The sequence below is a fragment of the Rhincodon typus genome, unplaced genomic scaffold (genome assembly GCF_021869965.1).
Source record: "Rhincodon typus isolate 14 unplaced genomic scaffold, sRhiTyp1.1 hic_rhity00000430, whole genome shotgun sequence".
NCBI lineage: Eukaryota > Metazoa > Chordata > Chondrichthyes > Orectolobiformes > Rhincodontidae > Rhincodon > Rhincodon typus.
In genome coordinates this window covers 807-22,732 of record NW_025966068.1, presented here as the reverse complement: position 1 = coordinate 22,732, position 21,926 = coordinate 807, and the positions used below count along the sequence as shown (strand labels likewise).

At 37.8% G+C, this 21,926-nt stretch overlaps 1 protein-coding gene across 1 annotated transcript in view; it reads right to left on the bottom strand.

The window, feature by feature from the left end:
* The window catches only part of si:ch211-272n13.3 (ankyrin repeat domain-containing protein 26), a gene marked incomplete at its 5' end in the record, with an annotated part of 66,425 nt that extends 46,973 nt beyond the window's left edge, over positions 1–19,452 (bottom strand). Inside the window, 6 exons of the mRNA XM_048621299.1 lie at positions 1,747–1,817; positions 5,484–5,628; positions 8,616–8,869; positions 8,983–9,043; positions 17,420–17,489; positions 19,396–19,452. Of these exons, the coding sequence (XP_048477256.1) occupies positions 1,747–1,817; positions 5,484–5,628; positions 8,616–8,869; positions 8,983–9,043; positions 17,420–17,489; positions 19,396–19,452 (658 nt within the window). The remainder of the gene's footprint in view (positions 1–1,746; positions 1,818–5,483; positions 5,629–8,615; positions 8,870–8,982; positions 9,044–17,419; positions 17,490–19,395) is intronic.
* Between the last annotated feature and the right edge of the window lie 2,474 nt (positions 19,453–21,926).

Sequence of the window (21,926 nt, the reverse complement as noted above, 5' to 3'; positions counted from 1 at the left end):
TAAATGCTAAATTACATTTGCCTTCTTAACTGCCAATTGAACTGGCATGTTAACCTTAAGATAATTCCGAACTAGGATGCCCAAATCCTTTTGTTCTTCAGATTCTTGCAGCCATTATCCACTTAGAAAATAGTTAACATCCTTCCAATAAAAACCCTGCAATCACATGTTTTTCTAATTGCCATTGTCTTGTCCAAACTTTACAACACTGATCTTGTACTTGCTGGACCAATTTTCACTAAATAACTGACCAACTAACTTTCTGTTCTCGCCAAGCTGCTTATTATTATTCTAAATGATTCCATTTCCATAGGTATTGACCCTCACGTTTTCAAAAATATTATTTCCTTAGTCTTCTCATCACCTTGAATTACTTAACCTTTTTGCAAACTCAATTTCCTCTTAAAGGCTTTAGTAGATGATCATTTCTAGAATCACTCGCATTCCTCCAATAAATACCTGTTTGAATTGCCAATCAGGAATTTTGCCCTCCGACAGCAGTGAAATGTCTCAGTTACTACAGTCTTATTTGGTTTCTTCAGTTACCATTCTAAATCCAAGCCAGAGTGAACACTGCTCTTCCTTTCTAGTGTGCTGGTAATCTAAGGATTTATTCCTGCCTTCCTTCTCTTCTGCATCTGTTTGGCATAATTTACATATATGCACATTTAGCTCTACCCTATTCCCTTATCATCTTTTACCTCTTCCATTGCTTTCAACTCTTAAGTTGTTTGTCCAGCATCCAGTATTCAAAGAGTTTTAAATACTTTAAAATAGATAGAATATCAAAGCCATTGTATTCAATCCCTGCTTCAAAATCTTCATCTTTCCTATCGTGAACTCTACTCCCTTGCTATCAATCCTAACTGTCTTTTTAACAACTGGTTCAGATCTGGAACCTTCAACATTCTCCTGATCCTGAGCTGACTTTTTCACCACATACTGCCTTCATCACAAAGAACATCTATAACATCACCTGCCCCTGTCACAACCTTAACCCTGGCGAAACCCTCATTCTGTAGCCTCATTGTCTTTAGGTTCAATTTCTCCAAAGCCCTCAGACCTCCACAAATTCCAACTTGTCCAAAGTTCTCATACTCTACCTTATACAGGGGTCAGGTTATTCATCCCCTTTATACTCATTGATCTGAATTGAATTCCACTCCAATATTTGAAATTTTAAATTATTATCCTATTCTTCTAATGCCTCATGTCTTTCCCCACCTCTATAACCTGTTCCAATTATAGGAGACTCAAAATAATTTATTGCCTTGGCTCAAGACTGTGCATTTCCTTTCCTCTTTTATCCTACAAGTGGCAGCGTGGCTTTAAGGCACATAGGTCCCATTCTCTGGATTTCTCTCCATAAACCTTCTGCTTATTTATTTCTGTGCCCTCTTAAAATTCAGACTCTTGTTTTCATTTTTGGCCATACTATAATCTCTCCTCTTTTCGCTAGGCACTTTTTCACGCTTTTGCAGAGCAGTCAGGAGATTTCCTATGACATAGGTGTATCACAAGTTTAAGTTCTTATTGTTGGCTCAATATTCTTCAATTTTTCACTAATAGCCAAATTTTATTACCTTAGGTTATTTCGGCTGTTATTTTTGAAATTCCTGGGAATTCCAAGATGATTTTGTAGTGGTAAAAATACCACAACATTTCATGAAGCATTACCACAATTAACTCTACTGTCTTAGATGAGAATCTTTGTCTTAATAAAGGAAAAAATGTATTAAAGTATACCTCCGAGTCCCAAGGAGATTCTATATGCTCTTCAGGTTCCACCTCTTCCAAGCCCAATTCAAATAGCAGGTCTACATTTTAAGGAATTTAAAAAATACACCAATGAATAAAATAACAAAAATGCACAGATGTTAACTGTCTCAATGCCGCCTACAATAATTTTTACATTCCATAAGCCAATACTCAAAATCAGTACTTTTTCCAAAACAGACATCAGTAATTGCATCAAGATTCAACAATAAGTGAAAAGCATATATATGGTGGTACAGTATTCTAATAACTCAGCCATGGACAGATAATTGAATGTAAATTATATTAACACAGGTATGGAACTGAAAATTCAGTAACGGTGACCATGAAACTATAACTGAATGCCATAAAAAAAACTGGCTCATTCATATCACTTAGGGAAGACAATCTACCCTCTACCTGTTCGGATATACATGCAACTCCAGGTCCACAGCAATGTGGTTGACTCTTACCTATGAAATGGTCTTGCAAGCTACTAAATTAAGGGCAATTAGAGCAGGACCAACATTTATGTCCTATGAAAGACTAGATTTAAAAAAAAAAATCACCTCCTGCAATTTTTCTACAGACTTGAATGCGATGGAAAGGAAAATTGGAAGTTCCCTGGCTGACAACATATTGTTTGGGTATTAATCTGTTTGCAGAATTTGACTGTACCATAGACTTGGAGGATTATGAATCTTTGTGATTCCCTCCTTCAGAGGATTGTGGACGTTAACTGATGTATGAAAGTTTTTAACCTCTCAGGTAACTCCAGGGAGACTGGAGTGGGACAGTGGAATTGAGGCAGAAGATTGGCCATGATTGTAATGATTGGCGGACATGGCTCAAGGTGTCATATGGTCTGCACTTGCTCCAATTTAAATTATGATGGGCGTTAACAATTTATGCAACCATCAATTTGTTAATCTGCTCAGATTAGGAGGCTGTACTACAATTTTGAAGACTCTTATAAAAAATATTCAAACATCCTTTGATGCATATCACCTATAAAGGCTTGAAATAAATTTTCCCAATGAGATAATTGGCAAGTCACATCAAATTTTCTTTTGATGAGCTATGTCACTATTTCTTGACGAATTTGCTGGAACATAAAACCTGGCTAAAGGAATAAAAATTGGCATAAACAAACTAATCAAAGTCTTAGGGAAAGAACCTAAGTGACTACATTTTCTTCAAAATGTCTCTCTTTCAGCATGATTTTCATCTGTAACGAACTGAACATAATTTATACAAATTATGCACTGCAGATTTAACAAAAACAAACTGTATAAGCGCTTAAATGTTATTTTTATTTTAAATGATTCTATACATCAATATGTAGTAAAAAAGGCACAACAAAGAAAGGCAATCTAATTGGGGAAAGAAGTACAAATAACTGACAAAAGTGACATAAAATACCAAAAATACAAACAGGTCCTAATTTAAAATTTAAGATATAAACTTAGATCTTGCCAAACCTGTGTGAATTCTTTGAATTTACACATGTTCTTACATGGTGCTTGGGGCCATATGAAGGAAGAGCAGAGGACTTTGCATCATCAACATTAAAGTTGAAGGAACATGGCTTAACAGAAAATATATCACTAGGGGGAGGTGGTGGCAGAGTGGTATTGTCGCTGAACTAGTAGTCCAGTAGATCCAGGCTAACGCTCTGGAAAAATGGCTTCAAAATCTCACTGGGAGGTGGTGAAATTTTAATCAATTAAAATCTAGAATTAAAATTCTAGTTTGGATTCCAGCCTCAGGTAACTGTGTGGAGTTTGCACGTTCACCCTGTATCTCCATGGGTTTCCTCTGGGTGCTCTAGTTTCCTGCCACAGTCTGGAGATGCACAAGTTAGGTGGTTTGGCCATGCTAAATTGCTCCATTGTGTCAAGGGAGGTGCAAACTGGGTATGTTAGCTATAGTAAATGTGGGGTTACAGGGATCTTGTGGAGGCTTGATCTGGGTGGGTGGCTCTTTGCAGGGTCAGTGCAGACTTGATGGGCCTCTTTCTGCACTGTAAAGTGTCTATGATTTCAATGAAAATGAATCCTTCTAAGACTAAGACAAAGACAAATGGAAACACTTAGCTGAACTGTCTTATCTCAGACCTACCAAAAAGAAAATTAGAAACATTAATTGCCTGTGCCTATTTGCTCTTAAGGTGATGGTTAGCCTTCTTTCTCAATGGCTAAAGCCCTATGTCAAAAGTATCCCACAGAGCTCTTCAGTAGCCAGTTCCAGAATTTCTGCCCAGTGACAGTGGTGGAATGGCAACACGAGGCCAAGCTGGTCAGCTGGGAGACTTATCCAGGCAATGTGGAGTCAATAGTGCTCCCAAACATCTGCTAAATGTCCCAGTTTCTAGGTGCTGGAGGTCACAAGTTTGGGAGATGCTGAAGTAGTCTTGAGAAGTTGAACTCCATGCTGTCTCTACCTCATACCGCAGTAACGGTACACAGTGATGATGGCAGTGGATTTTAAGGTGATGTACGAGCTGCAAATCAAATGAACTGTTTTGTCCTGAATAGCAACAAAAAGTTGTAGCCAGTTAAGAGAAAAACATTCATTCAATCATATTCCTGACTTATGCCCATGTGTATGAGCTTAGTGGGGTCAGATGATGAATCAGTTGTTGCTCTTTGAATGCTTTTGGCCAAGGGTGACCCCAGGATTGTGATGTGGAAGTTAGGTATATGTTTAATGGTAAATAATATTGCCTGGCACTTTTGTATGAATGTGACTTGTTACTTGTGGATTCAAACCTAATGTTGCCTAGGCCTTGATGCATTCAGGCATGGTCAGCCTCATTATCAGGAGAAATTGGAAATAAAATGGCATCATGCAATCATCCAGAACAGTAGGGGTAGATGGTAGGGACAAAATATGATGGAAAAAGTGGCCTGAATGCCTAACTCAACTGTACTCCCAATAGATAGCCTTCAGATTTGGTTTCAAGTAAATCATCCCAAACACTTCAGAATAAGATCATATAAACATTAGTCAATGACCAGTTAGACTTATTTAGAGGATGTTGGTGATGGAAACTTATTGGCCAGAATATAACAGTTGATCTTTAAACAGTGCCAGGGCATTATTTATATCCACTTGAACATGGACTTGGTTTAATGCACCATCCGAAAGGCAGATCTAACATTACAGCACTCAGTCAGACATGCAAACAAATGTCAACCGAGATAATTTACTAGTGTCCTAGAACCGGGCTTGAATATGTGCCTTTTTGACTCCGAGGCAAAGTACTTCTACAGATGCTTTTGCACATAATGACACACCCTGCTTACCGAGATGGTTGGAAAGACATAGCTCAAATGATGCTAGGAGACAAAATTGATTATATCTGGGGAAATGGTATGAATTCTGGGAGAGGTTGTAACACGAAATAGATGTTCTTGATGAAAGAACAAATACATAATTGATGAAGGGGAAGTTTTTGTGAATGAAACATTAGCCCAATGGTAAAATATCACAACCTGATACATTAACTCTGTTTCCCTCAACAGATGCTGCCAAACCTGTCGTGTATTTCCAGTGTTTATAACAGGGAGTTATGCATTCCTTGTCATTAAATATAGAGATAGAAATAGGAAAGGAACAAGGTTAGCCTTAAATGAGACACAATTTCAACCAAAGAAATTTGTTTCCTCATTAATGGCGATGGTCAGATCAATTTAAAAATAAGTTTAAAAAAAATTTATATATACCTTTTCTATGTTTTTGTTGGAAAGTGTCTTCTGCCCGAGTACTATACGTGGAAGCTCCATCAAGATTAGCAGGTTGATTTGCTGCAACTCTGGAGTTTGGTGAACACATTTCCACAGGCCATGTCTCCTCTTCTGAAGATCTGTCCTGTACAAGTTTAAAGATTTAATAATAGTATTTTTAATTCTATTGCATAGAAACCACATCTAATATTTCATAAACTGAAGTTACAGATTACAGCAAACAATAAACTTACTCATCACAATTTCAAACCTGTTACGTTAAAGAGGGTTCAGGAAATATACATTCAGATTCTGGAAAAAATACACTTGTTTACTTTGTAATTTGGTGACATCAAAAATTGTTATCAATTTTACCTTTCAACCCTGATCTATGCACTGCCTATTCACTCACCGTACTACACACTCATCTCCCTCAATCAATTCCTTTCTTTCATTCCAGGAGAAAAAAAAGCTCACAACAGGGCATAAAGAAATAAGACTGGTGTTAGGGTGCCTGACACTTGGTTCCTCACCCCCCCCCCAGGAGAGGAACCTGACCCTGACCAGCCCAAGCAGCCATCAGGCTATGCCTAAGCCTCGACTGATATCAGGGATTTCCTTGACTTACTGCACTTGTCCCCCTGACTGAAAGCCGTCTTTCAATGGTTTGACTGAGGACCTGTTGACAACGATGACTAGCAGACACAAAGCCAGAAAGCTTAATGGCAAGGCCAAGTAGAAGTACTATCAGCCTGGTACTTCTGTGTAGGGTAGGCAAAGCACAAAAAAGGCAAAACAGGACAAGGCAGAGATACTGCAAGCATCCAGGTAGGCTCATGGTGAGTGAACATTAAAAGAGCAAGCAAGCAAGCAGCCTCAAGACGTAGCCTCAGCCAATCATGAGCTGGGTATCTGCTCCACTGTACAAAGTATCCTTGCAGCACGCTTTCATTGTTAGTTGCTGGTGCGCTGAGAAGTGCAGCTTTTAAGTTCATAAGTGTCTTGCTAGTAGATCAGAATGATGCCACGAAAACTGTGATCGACAGACAGACACTGGATAACTGGTGTCCTTGGATGAAGCATGAGCAGTGCTGGTGTCCTGGAGTATGCCCCGAGATGTTGGTGCCAGGTTTTCAAGATGGAGTCCAAGCTATAGATTAGAGTCACCAGGTTACCCCTCTGACACTTATGTCAGGAATTCCCTGCATCTAGTTTCTTTACAGTAGATGATAGAATAGAAAGTTGCATATTAATGAAGCAAGATGTGCAGGTAATTAGGTCTATATCGAGCAACAATCCCTCTTAACAGACATCTCACACTGTTTAGTGAGAATCTTGTCTCTACATCCAACACTTAGTTGAAAAACTCATCCATGACAGAGAACAGCCTCACTGAACTTCACATGGGACTCTCCCAAATTTCATGTCATAGTCTACATTGCTCAGAATCCTAGAAGATTTTGCCCTTTAACTTCGATAACAACTGACCAAGCTGTAATGCCAGTTTTACACTCGGATAACAAGCAATGAATCCACTCCATTCTCTCTTTGGCCGCAGTGGTGGTTGTCATTTTCACATTATCATTTTAAATTTTTTTTTTTATTCTGGGCTTTTTTGTTTCAACCAATAAAGCGGGATTATTTCTATTCTAATCCTAAAATGAGTGACGTGAATGTTTCCTAAATGAAAAGCATTTCTTTTAGTGTTGCAAGTCACTACAGACCACAATAAAAGTGTCCCTGATTTTAAGAATATTTTATCAGTAGACATTAGAACAGGTCGTTTAATGCATAATTGTTAAGTAACAAATTTACATAAAGAAACAAAGAGAGACTGATGCTTGAACTGGAGAATAAAATAAAACTGAAGCAACTTTATTATTTGCCAAGGTACTAATTCAAGCATGTCTGTATAGAAGATTTAAAGCCTCTTGTATTTGCAACTTGGTAAGCCATGTTAATTAGTGTTGTTGCATCCTTTATATTTCAGCTCCATTACAAAGATTTAGATTAGTGGTGAGTTCTTGCTATTTCAATGCTGGGAGCCTGAGAACTTAATTCAATACACCACAGTTCTTGAATGATTCAGCTGGCAGCACTATTGTGACTTAATGAAATATTTGCTCATTAATATCTTCATCAAACCACAGTGATTGTGTTGATTTTCAGTTCCTTTATCAATGATGCTGCCACACAATGTACAATCCAGACTCACATCTCATCTAGTCCTCGTGCCTCGTCAAATTTAAGTACCAACAGTTCACCTAAGCCTTCTTGTCAATTTGGAACCCTTCAAGTGACAGAATTTCCTCCTATGTCAGGAAATAGGGTAACAACCTCCGCTTTTGAGAAGAAAAAGTATTCATTTAATACCTCAGCCATGCCCCTTGCTTCCACCTGTAAATTCCCTTTTTGGTCTCTAATTGGCCCTACTCCTTTCACCACTCTTCTGCTATTTATACATCTATACAAAACCTTGAGAGTCCCTTTTACTTAGTTGCTCGTCTTTTCTCACGCCCTTTGCTCCAATTCTTATTTGCTTTCTCACCTCCACCTCCAAAACCCTTTGGTTCTCAAGCTTGCACTGCTTTCTGCACCAAATTTTTCAGGTTTAATATTCCTGGTAACCTAATGTTCTTAAAACAAAATTTCTGATTTCTGCAGGGAAATTCTGCTATTCCCCTTTCCTGAATCCACATCTTTCTCAATGGTACTGCTAACTTGGAGACCACCATCACTTTCAGCGATGTTTTCACATTCTAATAAACAATTTTTAGTGTTTATTTTCCCATTATTTTCTCCATGCTGTTTTATTATGTTGTACCTTTCAGTTTCACATTATTGCATTCTTAATTTGAATTAAGATAAATCGGTGTTCTACTTAACTGACATTGCCAAATAAGCTGTAAACAATCTTTTGGATCATGGTCATCCTCCACCTGATTATTTTCTTCTTCAGCTAAAGCAGATTCTAGATCATGCTTCTTTCTTTGTATTATCCAAACTGCTGATTACATTTCAGTTCAGTTTTTGGCATTAATTGCCAACAATTTCTCCAAATAATCTTCACTGCACCACTTAAGAAATAGTTCAAATAATTACACGTAGAATATAATCTATATAAAAAATTACCTGCTTGTAGCCTCTAAAAAGGGTAGAATTTGATCGATTTTTTATAAATGAGCTGGATGAAAGCATAGCTGTTTGAGGAGAAGCAAGTAATGGTGTCTTTGACTGTGGTGAACGTTGTACAGGTGAGCAATTATCATTGTTAATTTCTTCTTCATCACAACTATCTTCTTCTGATTCTTCCTCACTATCTATATCTGATTCAACTGGATGCAAATTGTCTGTATTCCGGACTTTGGCAAAGTTAGACTTTTCTTCTAAAGGAAAACAGAGAAATCTTTTGTTTATACTTGCTGAAACAACAGGTATTAATATACATGAAACAAACCCATGTTCAAACTTAATTTTGATTATTTTCTCAGTAACTTACCATTATCTTTACTTTGCTGGGAAGTATTTAGCAACTTAGTCAAGCTAAGCTTCTGTGAAACCTGTAAAAATAGAAGGCATCAGGTAAATTGAAAAGAGTTAGAAATTTAAGGGTGCAAAACAGGTCTACATAGCATGCTCTGAAGAGAAGGTGCATTTTGGTTGCAATTGGTAAACAGTATCAGAGAAGGAAGGACACCGAATAACGAACAACAGGGCAGTGAATGGATTCCAAGGCTTTGTAGCACAGGAGCAGAGGCCTTGAGGCAGGATTGACATAGAAGAAAGGTCATTTATACACAAAGGACCTAGTGATCCTGAAAACACTTGAGACAACTGTGGGAACAAACAATTATCACAGTCAATGCCAGAAATGTAGTCAAGGACCTAGATACAGTACCTTTAGAAGGTCAAAGCTCATAAGGTCAGTGAATGCAGCTTCTAATGCTACACCTTATCACATAAGCAACTAGCCACACAAACTGCTCAATTCATAAAGCCTCCTTCATTTAGTACTCCCCAAATGCTCAACCTCTACCACCTAGAAGGACACGGGCAATAGATGGACAGGACCGTTACTACCTGCATGTTCCCCTCTAAGACACACAACACCCTAACTTAGAACTAGATCACCATTCTAGCTCAAAATCCTGGAACTGCCTCCCTAACAGCACTGTGGAGGTACATACACGCCAAGGACTGCAGTTCAAGACGGTAGCTAACCCTAACCATCACCACCTTCTCAAAGATAATTGGAGATGGGCAATAAATGCTAGCCTAGCTAGCAACATTCATCTCCTGCAAAGAATACGCGCACCTTCAACTCATCCTCATTTCAATTATGCATTGGAACTGACTGAAATTCTTGATCTGCTCGAGAAGGAGCTAGCTGTTTGGCGAGTGTCTGTTAAGTGGTCAAGATCTTTTCTATTCCTAATTCCTAAGAGTGAATAAATAAGTGAACTATACAGTTATATTATAAATTAAAATATATTAATGTGTCAAAGTTGTAGGATGTGGTAGTTCCTGGATACCATTGTGATGTTTTGAACTTCAACATTTGCTGCAGATGTTAACTGATTCTCTCTCCTCAGATACTGTCAAACCTACGGAGTTTCTCCAATATCAGATACTGCAGACAAATATAGATAGGTTGAGTGAATGAGCAAACAGCTGGCAGAGCAGTGTGGGACATTGATAGAATCAAATATTATAGAAGTAATAACAGGTTATCATAGTCAGCATATTTTATGAAGGGTAAATTCTGTTAACTAATTTGCTATAGTTCTTTGAAGATATAACAAGCAATGTGGATCATGGAGATTTGTAGACATGGTACACCTCTATTTTCAGAAGACATTTGATAAGATACTGCACAAAAGATTAATGTACAAGGTAATATCACATGGGAATTAGGGGCAATTTATCAACTTAGATAGAGGATTGCTTAACCAACAGAAAGCACAGAGGTGGGATAAATAGGTTTTTTTTCTGGTTGGCAGGAGGTAACCAGTGGGATGTCCCAGGGTTCAGCTCGAGTCCCAACTATTCACAATCTATATTAATGACCTGGATGTAGGGATAGAAAGTGCTATTGCCAAATTTGTAGATAACACAAAAATAGGCGGGAAAGTAAGTCGCATTGAAGAAATAAGAAAGATACAAATGGACAAGGACAGGTTAGATGAATGGTCCAACATTTGGCAGATGAAGTTTGACTTGGATAAGTGGGAGGTTATCCATTTTGGTCAGAGGAATAGAAAGACAACTTATTATTTAGTTAGACAGAAACTTCAGAGTGCTTTGATGCATAGGGATCTAGGCATTCTCATGCATTAATCAAAAAACTGTTATGCAGGCACAGCAAGTACTAAGGAAGGCAAATGGAACACAGTATAAAAGTAATGAAGTGTTGCTGCAACTATACAAGGCGTTAGAGAGAATGTACTTGGAGCAAGGTATACAATTTTGGACCCCTTGAGGAGGGATGCAGTTACACTGGAGGCAGTTCAGAGGTGGTTTACTGGATTGATTCCAGAGAACTAGTTGAGGTATATAAGATGCAAAAGGTGTGGACAAAGTAGATGCTCGCTTGTGTAGGCCAATCCAGCAAAGAGGTCATAGTTTTAGGATAAAGGGTAGCAAATTTAAAACAGAGATAAGGAAAAAATACTTCTCTCAAAAGGGTCGTGAATCTGTGGAATTCACTAGCCCAGAATGTGGTGGATGCTGGGACATTAAGTAAATTTAAGGAGCAGATAAACAGATTTTTAATTCATAATGGATTATGGGGAGCAGGCAAGAAAATGGAGTTAAGGTCAAGATAAGATCAGTTACATGATCATATTAAACAACAGAGCAGCTTAGAGGGGCTGAAATGCTACTCCTGCTCCTAGTTCGTCTGCTCTTATGCAACTTTATAGCATTATGTTCTAGTGATCTCAATTGTTACGGGATAATGTCCAGTTCATCTTAGTACTGGATAAGTCAGATCAGCGACAGGAACCTGGTTGAACAGATCATAATTTTAAAAATTTTTAATCACTGAAGTGATCTTTGACAAAAATATAACCAGCAATTTGTAGTTTATTAACAACTGAAATGAAGATAATCAAGAAAAAACACCCCATTCCCTTAGAATCCAGATTTAAAGATTCTTAAACACAGTACAAATAAATCAAACACGCTTTATAAAATGAACAGAAGGATCACCTTTTGGATCAGAATCGGTACACTATAATGCTGCTTACAAATGCTGCTGCACCAAGAACATCTAGTGCTGTATTTCTAACAAGACCCCATTCAGCTCATTTCCAAGGGGCAGCAAGACTCTCATTTTTTAATACTTTCAAGGGCTTCAAATAATTAAAAATTCAACTCACTACTAGAACTATAGAAAATTCTCTTAATTATTACGATTATGCTCCAGTGCCATACTATCCCCAAGGCAGCTTCAATTCCTTTTATGAGAGAAAAATATTTCTTTTCCACCAAATGTATCCCAACACTTCAGTCTGGGATTAATACTAAATGTCTCATTTTATGGTAATTTCATTACTTCAAACTCCTTTCCTTAAGAAGGCCACTTAGCACATGTTACTCTATTGAAAGACTTCTCAACTCTTCGCAGCTCGATACATGTTTCTCTCTTGAATGGCTTTCCAGCAAAGACTAAAAATGAAAATCTAATCCTGGAAAGTCCTTCCTTAAATCCTCTGAGTGACTTACTCTCACTTGAAATTATGGGTTTCATAGTTTTTAAAAAGCTAATTGTTAACTCCAAACACAGACTAACCCATATGTTTAACTTCGAATTTCAAACACCAAAGCTTGCAGTAAATGATATTAAAATCTCTGTCAGAGGAGTTGTTCACTTTGGCAACAGGGATGAAAATGCAGGATATTATTTAAATGGAGAATTCCAAAGGTGCAAAGGGATTTAGATGCTCTAGTCACAAAATAGTATGCAGGTATAGATCATAATCAAGCAGGCTAATACCGTGCTAACCTTTATTAGGAGAGAAATTGAACATAAAAGAATGTTATGTTTAGTGTTATACAGGACATTGGTGAGACTACAAGTGAAATGCATGGGATCCCATTTTACAAACATCCAATTTATGAAAAATCATACTTAAGAACACTATATCTTACAGATGCATAATTTTAAAGACCCAACATATGAACATTTCATGTATTTACGAAAGACTCTTTCATTTTGTCCTATGTAGTTCTCCAATTTGTATGCAAACCAACTTGAGAACACGTTCCAGAATGATGCCTGTTTGCATAACGGGGACTGCTTGTGCAGTGTTTAGTTCTAGACTCTTTATTTGACGAAGGACGCCAATGCATTGGAAGCAGTCCAGAGAAAGATCACTATATTGATATCTAAAATTGCCCTATAAAGGATAAGTTCGGCAGGATGGGCTTGTTGGAATTAAGAAGAGTGAGAGAGGTGATTTGATTGAAATGTACAAGAACTTGAATGGTTGTGGAAAGGATGTTTCCACTGTGGATAAGTTCAAAATTAGGAGGCACTGTTCTAAAATTAGGGACCAGCCTTTCAGGAGATGGAGAGATGATTTTCTTTTCCTCAGAGGGTTGAGATTTTGGATTGTTCTACTGCAGAAGGCAGTACAGGCAGAATCATTAAATATTTTCAAGTATAGGTAGATTGATTCCCTTGCCTAATCTAAGGGTATGAGGGATAGATGGAGATGTGGAATTCGAAAAACAAGCAGATCTTTCATGAACATATTGAATTGCAGTGTAGTCTGAAGGATCCAAATGCTTTACTTCTGCGCCTATTTCATATGTTTGCATGTTCACTCACTTAGCAATGTTGCAAGATTCACAAACACAGCTCAGAGCTGGTACACATTGCCACTTATGATATCACGACAGGTACAGCATCCAGATTGCCAACATTCATTAACATGCTTTTTCTCACGTACGGAATAAAAATGTTGCTCAACTTTAGTGAGCAGGAGCTAACCGAGGAGAAACATGTGCATCTTCATGTCCTAATCTCATGCACTGAAGAAAACACTAGCTGCTATTAGGACAGCTAGGTCTGTGGCTAGCTCTACAGTAAGACTATAGAGATATCAGTACTCTCATACAAACTTCCTTCTGATATCTTAATTAACACTCTCTTCTGATTTACAAGCTACAGATAGTCTAACTGTTATCCGAATTACTAGTGCTGTTGAGAGGGTTTTAAACTAACTTTCTAACTAACTCATTTTAAACTAACTTAGCAGAGGTATGGGAACTCCTGAGGTTCAACACAAAGACAAACTCGTTGATCTTTAAGGGACTCTATTCTCTCTCTCTAGTTGCTCTTTATGTACTTGTAGAATCTCATCTCATATCCCCTCTTTACTTTCCTGATTTCCCTCTTAAGAATGCCCCATACACTTTTTATACTCAAGTGATTCATTTGTTCCCTGTTGTCTACATATCTAATATCGGATTCTTTTTTATTCTTGACAAGAACCTCAACATCTTTACTCATCCATTGCTCTCTAATCTTACCAGCCTTACCTTTCATTCTAACAGGAACATAATGTTTCTGAACTCTTATTATCATATTTTTGAAAGCCTCCCACTTATCAGTCATCCCTTTACTTGCGAACGGTCTACTCCAATCAACTTTTGAAAATTCTTGTCTCATAAAAATTTGCCTCACTCCAATTAAGAACTTTAACTTTTATGGAAGGCTTATGCTTTTCCATAACCGTTTTAAAGAATTATGACCACTAATCCCAAAGTGTTCTCTCTACTAATTCTTCAATCACTTGCCCTGCCTTATTTCCCAAGAGAAGATCAAGTTTTGTTCCTTCTCAAGTAGCAACATTTACATATTGATAAAGAAAATTTTCTTGAACACATTTTAACAAATTCCCCATCATCCAAACCTTTAACATAATGGCAGTCCTAGTCAATGTTTGGAAAATTAAAATCCCCTACTGTTACAACCCTATTAATTTTGCATATGTCTGCGGTCTCTCCACACATTTGCTTCTCAATTTCTTTGACTATAGGGGACCTATAGTACAATCCTATCAAGGTGATCATCCCTCTCTCATTTCTAATTTCAACCCATATATTTTCACTGGACGATCCCTCAAATATCCTCTGAAATCATTTCAGTACAGTCGAGATATATTCAAAAATGAAAAATGCAGGATGAACTGAGCTTCCTGAATGAGACAGGAGATAGAAATTAAGATAAATACCAAAAGTGTGCTTATGAAGGTGTCATGTAGAAAACACAATTGAGTCTAAAGAGGAATTATGAGGAACGACTGGTATCCAACACAGAGAGGAATCTTAAACTCTTCTGTAGCAGTATTTCACAATAAGTGGTGTTGGGCTATGAAGGTTACCTATGTTATGAAGTCGTGTAGCGTAATAGTGAATTGGAAGACAGGAAGCTAGAATTTGTTTGTTAAGAAATGATAAAGGGAAAAGTGTGCGCGGTTCCTTTAAGGGATAGAGTGCTTTTCTAAGCTTAGAGATTTATACATTTAAAAATGTGTATGTAGCTGAAGATGTGCAACCAGTTCTAAAATGGAAACATATATCAATTGGCTATGAGACTGGAAACCTTAGGCGTGTTTTGATGTTTTGGTAGTGAGCTAGAATCAGCCAATTAATTTAAACAAAGCACTTAGTAACTGAAAGCCAACTGAATTTAAATCTGATAGTTTTGACAACCTCAGATCAATGTTATAAGAAAATTGATATGTCATCCAAGGTATGTAAGGAAAGGGTTTTTGGAAAAAAAAATTCGGTGAGAGTGAACTGCCATCTGAGAAATAAGCACCTAGCTCTCAAGAAATCACTAAGCTCTCTAAGAAAGCACCATCTTATCCATAAAAGGTAACAAGGCACTTCTAGCTGACAGTCTTCACAGAGAAAATATCCCTGACAGCAGGTTCAGCAGAAGAAAGGTGTTTATGACTTGAGAACAGCAGAAGACAGACATTTATGACTGGAGAGACAGTGGAGAAGGCAGAGCATTCTGGAAGACACATTCTGTGTGGACTTTGAGAGACTAAGTTCTTTTTTTTCTTATCACTTGGGTTATGTAAGTGGCGCTTGTGTTTATTGGAATAGCATACCAGCAGAATTTTGTTCAGTTACAGAATAGACAGGATTTAGGGGGAATTGATCAGTCTGTTAGTTGTTCTGTTAATTTGCTCACTGTTAGGATTAAATAAATAAATTGTTACTTGTTACTTATAAAGTGAATATCAGGGATTTTTTTTCATTTAAGCACCCCTTCTCCATAACATCTAGTTCAGATGCAGAGTTTCAAAACTAAATATTAAGAATTTTTAAAAAAAAAGCATTGAGGTAAGGATTATGATACTAACTGTTGTTACATACATATGTGCTACTCAGTTGCCAGTAAGGAAGATGTTTAAGACAGAGGGATTCCAGAGATAACTAAAGGCCTGTAAGCTAGAGCTTCCACAAGAAAAAGTGTGATGTTTTAATGATGCTATAGATGCCATGGAACTGCCACACATAGCTTTTCCAGGCAAGACGTTGCACTTTTTTTTTGCTTTTTCAATGTAATGCCTTAGTTTTGTGAATATGCCTTATTTGCTCACATCAGCTAGAGTGAAAGCTGAATGTATTAAAGAGATATTAATGCATTTCTTGTAAGCTTCTCCCATACACATACCAACACAAAGCAATTATACCTTTTTCAAAGCTGATTGTAAGTTGCACACTCTATGATCCATGTGAACTGCCTGCATGCAACAATTGGCCTCTGAGCTGTCTGTTGTGTTGTCTGATTGCATAAAACTGGTCAATATTATTAAAGCAAATGCACTGTACAGTTGAAACTTCAAGGTACATTGTGCAGAGATGGGTGCTAAACACACAAACCTTTTGCTGCATAGCTGAAGTGGGACGGTTGTTGTGTGGCAAGATGTTATTCTGAATCTTTGAAATAAGAGAGGAAACTCAGTGTTTCTTGATTGGAAAGAAATCTAAGCCAACAGAGTTGTTCGATAATACAGACTGGATTTCAAAATTGGGATACATGGCAGTCATATTTGGGCTTCGAAATGAACTGAATTTGTAGATGCAAGGTCCATTGATTTCATCCTTGTGTCTTGCAGCCAAAATAGAAGCTTTCAAAAATAAATTGGATGCTTGGAATAAAAAGGATGGATGCAGACATACAAGACAACATGGAATGTGACATCCATTGTATTGCTAAACTCATTTCAGAACATTCAGATAAGCTCCAGCGCAAATTTAATGAATATTTTCTATCTGAAGACAATCCGCGGATCAGATTTTTGTGGACAACAGATTAATTCATTCACACTGGCAGTGAAACAAATAAGCTGTCACTTTCATTTTCTGAGGAGGATCATCTCATTGAATTAGCAAGCCACCCAACATTGAAAGAACTATTCAACCAAAAAAAACTGCCTGCCTTGAAGTGATAACAGAACAATGAATTACTTACTGAAAAGCTACAAAGAAACTAATACCCCTTTCTTACGCATATCTTGGTAAACAAACCTTTTCTGCATTGGCACTATTCAAAGGAAGGAAAGATACTATTTGGTATAGTTTCTCCACTTTGCCAACCTTTGATCTCTGCAATTTCATCACTTACATTTATTTTTTCGGTCTCTTATTTTTGCAAAATTTAAATTTTTGGATAGGTGCAGCATCCATTCGGTCTGCTTTACGTTTTAGCTACCTTTACATACCTTTAATAAATATGGACAACCTTTGCACGATCAGCAGTAATGCAGTGCATTCCAAAAAAGGTATTTCATTGTCTTATAATTATTGTTATGTGCTAGCTAAGAGCCATTAAAATCCAAGGAAGAGATACCATAATGCAACATTTACTACAATCCTACTTAAAAACCACACCATTGACAAAATGGTACCTTAGAATTAAATTGGAGTTCCTCATCTTCATTTGAAGATAGCCAGGAGTCACCTGCACCTTTTGAGGCCCTAAAATTAAGATGTAAAAATAATTCCAAAATGAAAATACACCAGGGTTTTAAAAAATGTTAAAAATGCAACAGAAGATGAATATACCTCAAGTGTTTCTGAAACGCAAGACCAGCTGCAAAACTTTTCATCTCGCATTCATCAGGACAAATGCTAAAATGTCAAATTTCAAATGATCACTGTTCATTTTACAGAAGAGGTCCCTGCACATGAATGTATGTCACTTCTCGCAAGTGTAAGTGAGCCGTGTTATGAGCATAATTAGCTTAAATTGGTTGCTACTTTTACTGTTACAACACTGAATTGTTCATCAAATGTTGCCGAATCACAGAATCACATTGATCAGTAAACTGTTTCTTTTAGATTTTGCAAGCACTAGTTGGTTATGTACATAATGTGTAGCCTACCTCATTCATACAGTTGGAGGAACAAGTTGAGAGATTTAATTAGCTAACCACTGGGACATATGGCTAATGTGCAATTTCAGGTTTAGGAAACTATTGCTGAATCATTTAACAATTACACCACCAACCAATTTAAGGCAATCAGTTGAGCTTGTAATTAGGATAATTTACACATGCTAGAAACAATGAACATCCAAATGCAGGAACTACGTTTCTGAAAACAAAAATAATATTTTCATGTCTTGAACTTTTTAAAAAGATTATCCGAAGCATGCAAATCCTAGAGCTCTCTTCCTTTGTCCATGGCAATGTCTTAGTCAATCGAGTTTATTTGCTAACTAAGCAGCACTCTTTTCACCTAAAATACAAATTGCGATCATTTGAAACTTGGTATTTTTGCATTTATCTAGTTGTTTTTATTCACTCATGGCATGTGGCCTTTGCTGGCTAGCCAGCCTTTAATGCCCATCCCTAGTTGACCTCAAGGTGTTGGTGGCGAGCTGTCTTCTTGAACCACTCCAGTCATGTGCTGCAGGCAGGCTCAATGCCATTAGGGTGGGAATTCCAGGATTTTGACCCAGCAATTGTGAAGGAACGGCAGTATATTTCCAGGCCAGGATGGCGACTGCTTTGGTGACAAACTTACATGTGGTGGTGTTGCCATGTATCTGCTGCCCTCTAGGTGGAAATGGTCACAGATCTGGAAGGTGTTATCTAAGGATCTCTGGTGAATTTCTGCACTGCATCTTATAGATAGTACACATTGCTGCTACTGAGCATCAGTGGAGAGTGATATTTGTAGATGTCATGTCAATGCTTCATCCTGGATGATGTCAAGCTTCTCGAGTGTTGTTGCAGCTGCACCCATCCAGGCAAGTGGGGAGTATTCTATCACAGTCCTGACATGTGCCTTGTAGAGTGAACAGGCTTTGGGGAGTCAGGAAGTGGATTACTTGTTACAGTCTTCCTAGCCTCTGACCTTCACTTGTGGCCACTGTATTTTGTATGTCAAATTCAGTTGATTTTCTGGTCAATGGTAACTCCAGGATGTTGATAGTGGGGAATTTAGGGATGGTAACACCATTGAATGTCAAGAGGTGGTGGTGAGCTTGTTTCCTATTGGAGATGGTCAATGCCTGGCATTTGTGTGATATATGTGAATGTTACTTGCCACTTGTCAGCCCAAGCCTGGGCATTGTCCAGAACTTTTTGCATTTGAACACGGACTGCTTCATTATCTGAGGAGTCACAAATGGTGCTGAACATCAGTGAACATCCCCAGTTCTGAATTAATGATGGAGGGAAGATTGTTGATGAAGCCACTGAAGATGGTTGGGCCTTGGACACTTCCCTATATAGAGATGCCCTGGAGTCGAGATGACTGACCTGCCACAACCATCCTTCTATGCGCCAGGTATCCAGATAAGTGCAAGATGAAAGGCTTTGATACCATATATCTCTACAGCAATATTCAAGCTTTATACTACCAACTGACTTCTTACCTACTGACTGATTCTGTCTGAGATGCATCATCTGCTACTGCAAAACAAAGTGAATAACTTACACATGGTTACAAATATATAATTTCATCTCTCATAAGTTTTCGTACAACTTTTAATTTGAGATTTGACATTTTTAAATTAATTGAAAACACCCAATTTCAGAAGCTGCTAATCAAAAAGGTGGCATATGTTTATTCTTTAGGTTATAGTGGGCATACTGAAAACATACCTTTGAGCTTCTTGATGGAGCTAAATGTCAACAGCTGTTTCAAGAAGGGGTTTAAATTACTCATATCGTTCCTAAATCAAAGGGAAATTTGGGAATTAGAAATAATTAGTTTAAGTCTCAGTATGGGTAATCAAAGGCATGTCATTGCTTTGGAGATAGTCTGCTTTTTTTTTGACTTTGGGTGCGAGAGAGATTTCTTAGAAAATGAAACTGGAGCAGTCTGTCACAGCAAATCCACCAGCAGCTTAAAAGCAACTGGAACCAGTGGCAGGGCGCTCTCAGGGATTGTGGGATGTTTCAGATCTGAAGTCACTCTGAAAGAATGAAATGAGATCCATATTTCAGGTGAAGAGTCCTTAATCCTGAAATATGAAGGAGAATTGGCATGTTCAGCTTGCTGAATGGCAGTTGAAGAACCTCAAGAAGTTGTAAACTTCAGAACAGCAGGAAACAATCTGGAGAACCAAATGAATTCCTTGAAGCTGAGTCATATCTTGATTTTGGTCCCAGGAAAAATGAAGCAATCCTCAAGATTTGTAAAGTATAGAGGAACGCTTGGGTGGAAATATAAGTATCTAAGTAAAAGTGCTACTGCAATTTTGGGATTTAATGCTTACATGTTTACAAAATAGTGCATTAGTTTGTAGTACTTGCTTTAACAGATGTATAGTAAAGATTTAAACATAAAATTGTGCTTTTTTAAAGGTTAATAATTTAATTTCTTTCTAAATTAAACTAATCTGTCACCATCACAAAATAAGGAATTTGACGTGTTAAAAATTTAGGCTTGGTTTTCTTTTATTGTTGAGTTTTTCTTCCCCAAACAGCAATCTAAGGGAATTTTTCCCTGTAGAACAATAGCATTTAAAAGCTTTACTCTACTCAGGTTTGTTCACATTGGAACGCTTCTATATCCCAACACAAAATAACTTGCACATTGTACAAACTCCAATTATTAGACACTCTAGAACAAATTGTGCTGCACACCAGACTTCAAAAAAGGTAGGTATATATTCAATTGCTCACACACTTCAATATGTACCTGCAAATATAAGTTAGTTATTCAAAGTGGAAAACATCTTCGGATTACTGATGTTATTGATGTATTGCACAGCGCAGGTCACATCATTATCAGGACTCTCCCACTTCTAAAATATACACCTTAGTTCTTAGTCAAGGGAAGCAGCAGACAGCATGCAACATCAAACACAACAAATGCATTAGAACAGTTCTGTAGCCAGTGATAAAGAGAACCAAGAGAAAGGACAACAGAGCCTTATGCATAGAGGAAAAACTACATTCAAAAATTGAGACCAATGCATTGGAGTTGAAACTGTAGGTAACTTAACATTAATTCTCATTTTTTCAACATTCAGTAACAAGTGGGTCTTTATGAAAGTAAACAGAAGGCCAAGGCAGATCTTCTTACATGGATGTAATAAACGGCCTCCAGCACCCATAATGAAGTACTTGATCGGTGTTTTTCAAACACTCATTATTCAAGAGATGATTTTCGGTAACAGATCAGTCACCCATAAACCCCTCTTAATTTTCTTTTCCATTGAAATCCAGATTTTGATATGTTAGAATTTTCTACCTGATATAAAATCTTACTCCATCTTGTGGTAAAGACTGTGCCTTTCTAGTTTCCTGCAGTTTTGATTGCGGACACATACGGAAAAAAAAAAACTTGAAAGCCAAGAATTGTTGAAGGATTACAATTCGTTTTAAAAGTCACTTAATACTCATTGCAAGTGCTGTTGGAACAAGCAGTGGGGAAAACTTAGTTACATACAAATTAAAGCTGGGGGCTGTATACGAAAGGAGATTCAGCCAGGAATGATTTGCTGATTGTTTCATGAAACAGTGACCGATTGAATCACAGAATCCCTACAGCGTGGAAACCGGCCCTTTGGCCCAACAAGTCCACACCGACCCTCAGAGCATCCCACCAAGACCCATCCCCAAACACTACGGGCAATTTAGCACAGCCAATCCACCTATCCTGCACATCTTTGGACTGTGGGAGGAAACTGGAGCACGTGGAGGAAACCCAAGCAGACACAGGGAGAATGTGCAAACTCCACACAGACAGTCGCCCAAGGGTAGAATCGAACCCAGGTCCCTGGTGCTGTGAGGTAGCAGTGCTAACCACCATGCCACCTGTTGGTGACAAAGGTCTCCTGCCTGCAAAGAATAGTTGTTGCAGAGATACCTATGGGTTTCAGACACATAGTTCTTTTGAAAGTTGTGTCATAGGTAAACAGGGTGGTTAAGAAGATGTTTAGCATGCTTGCCTTCA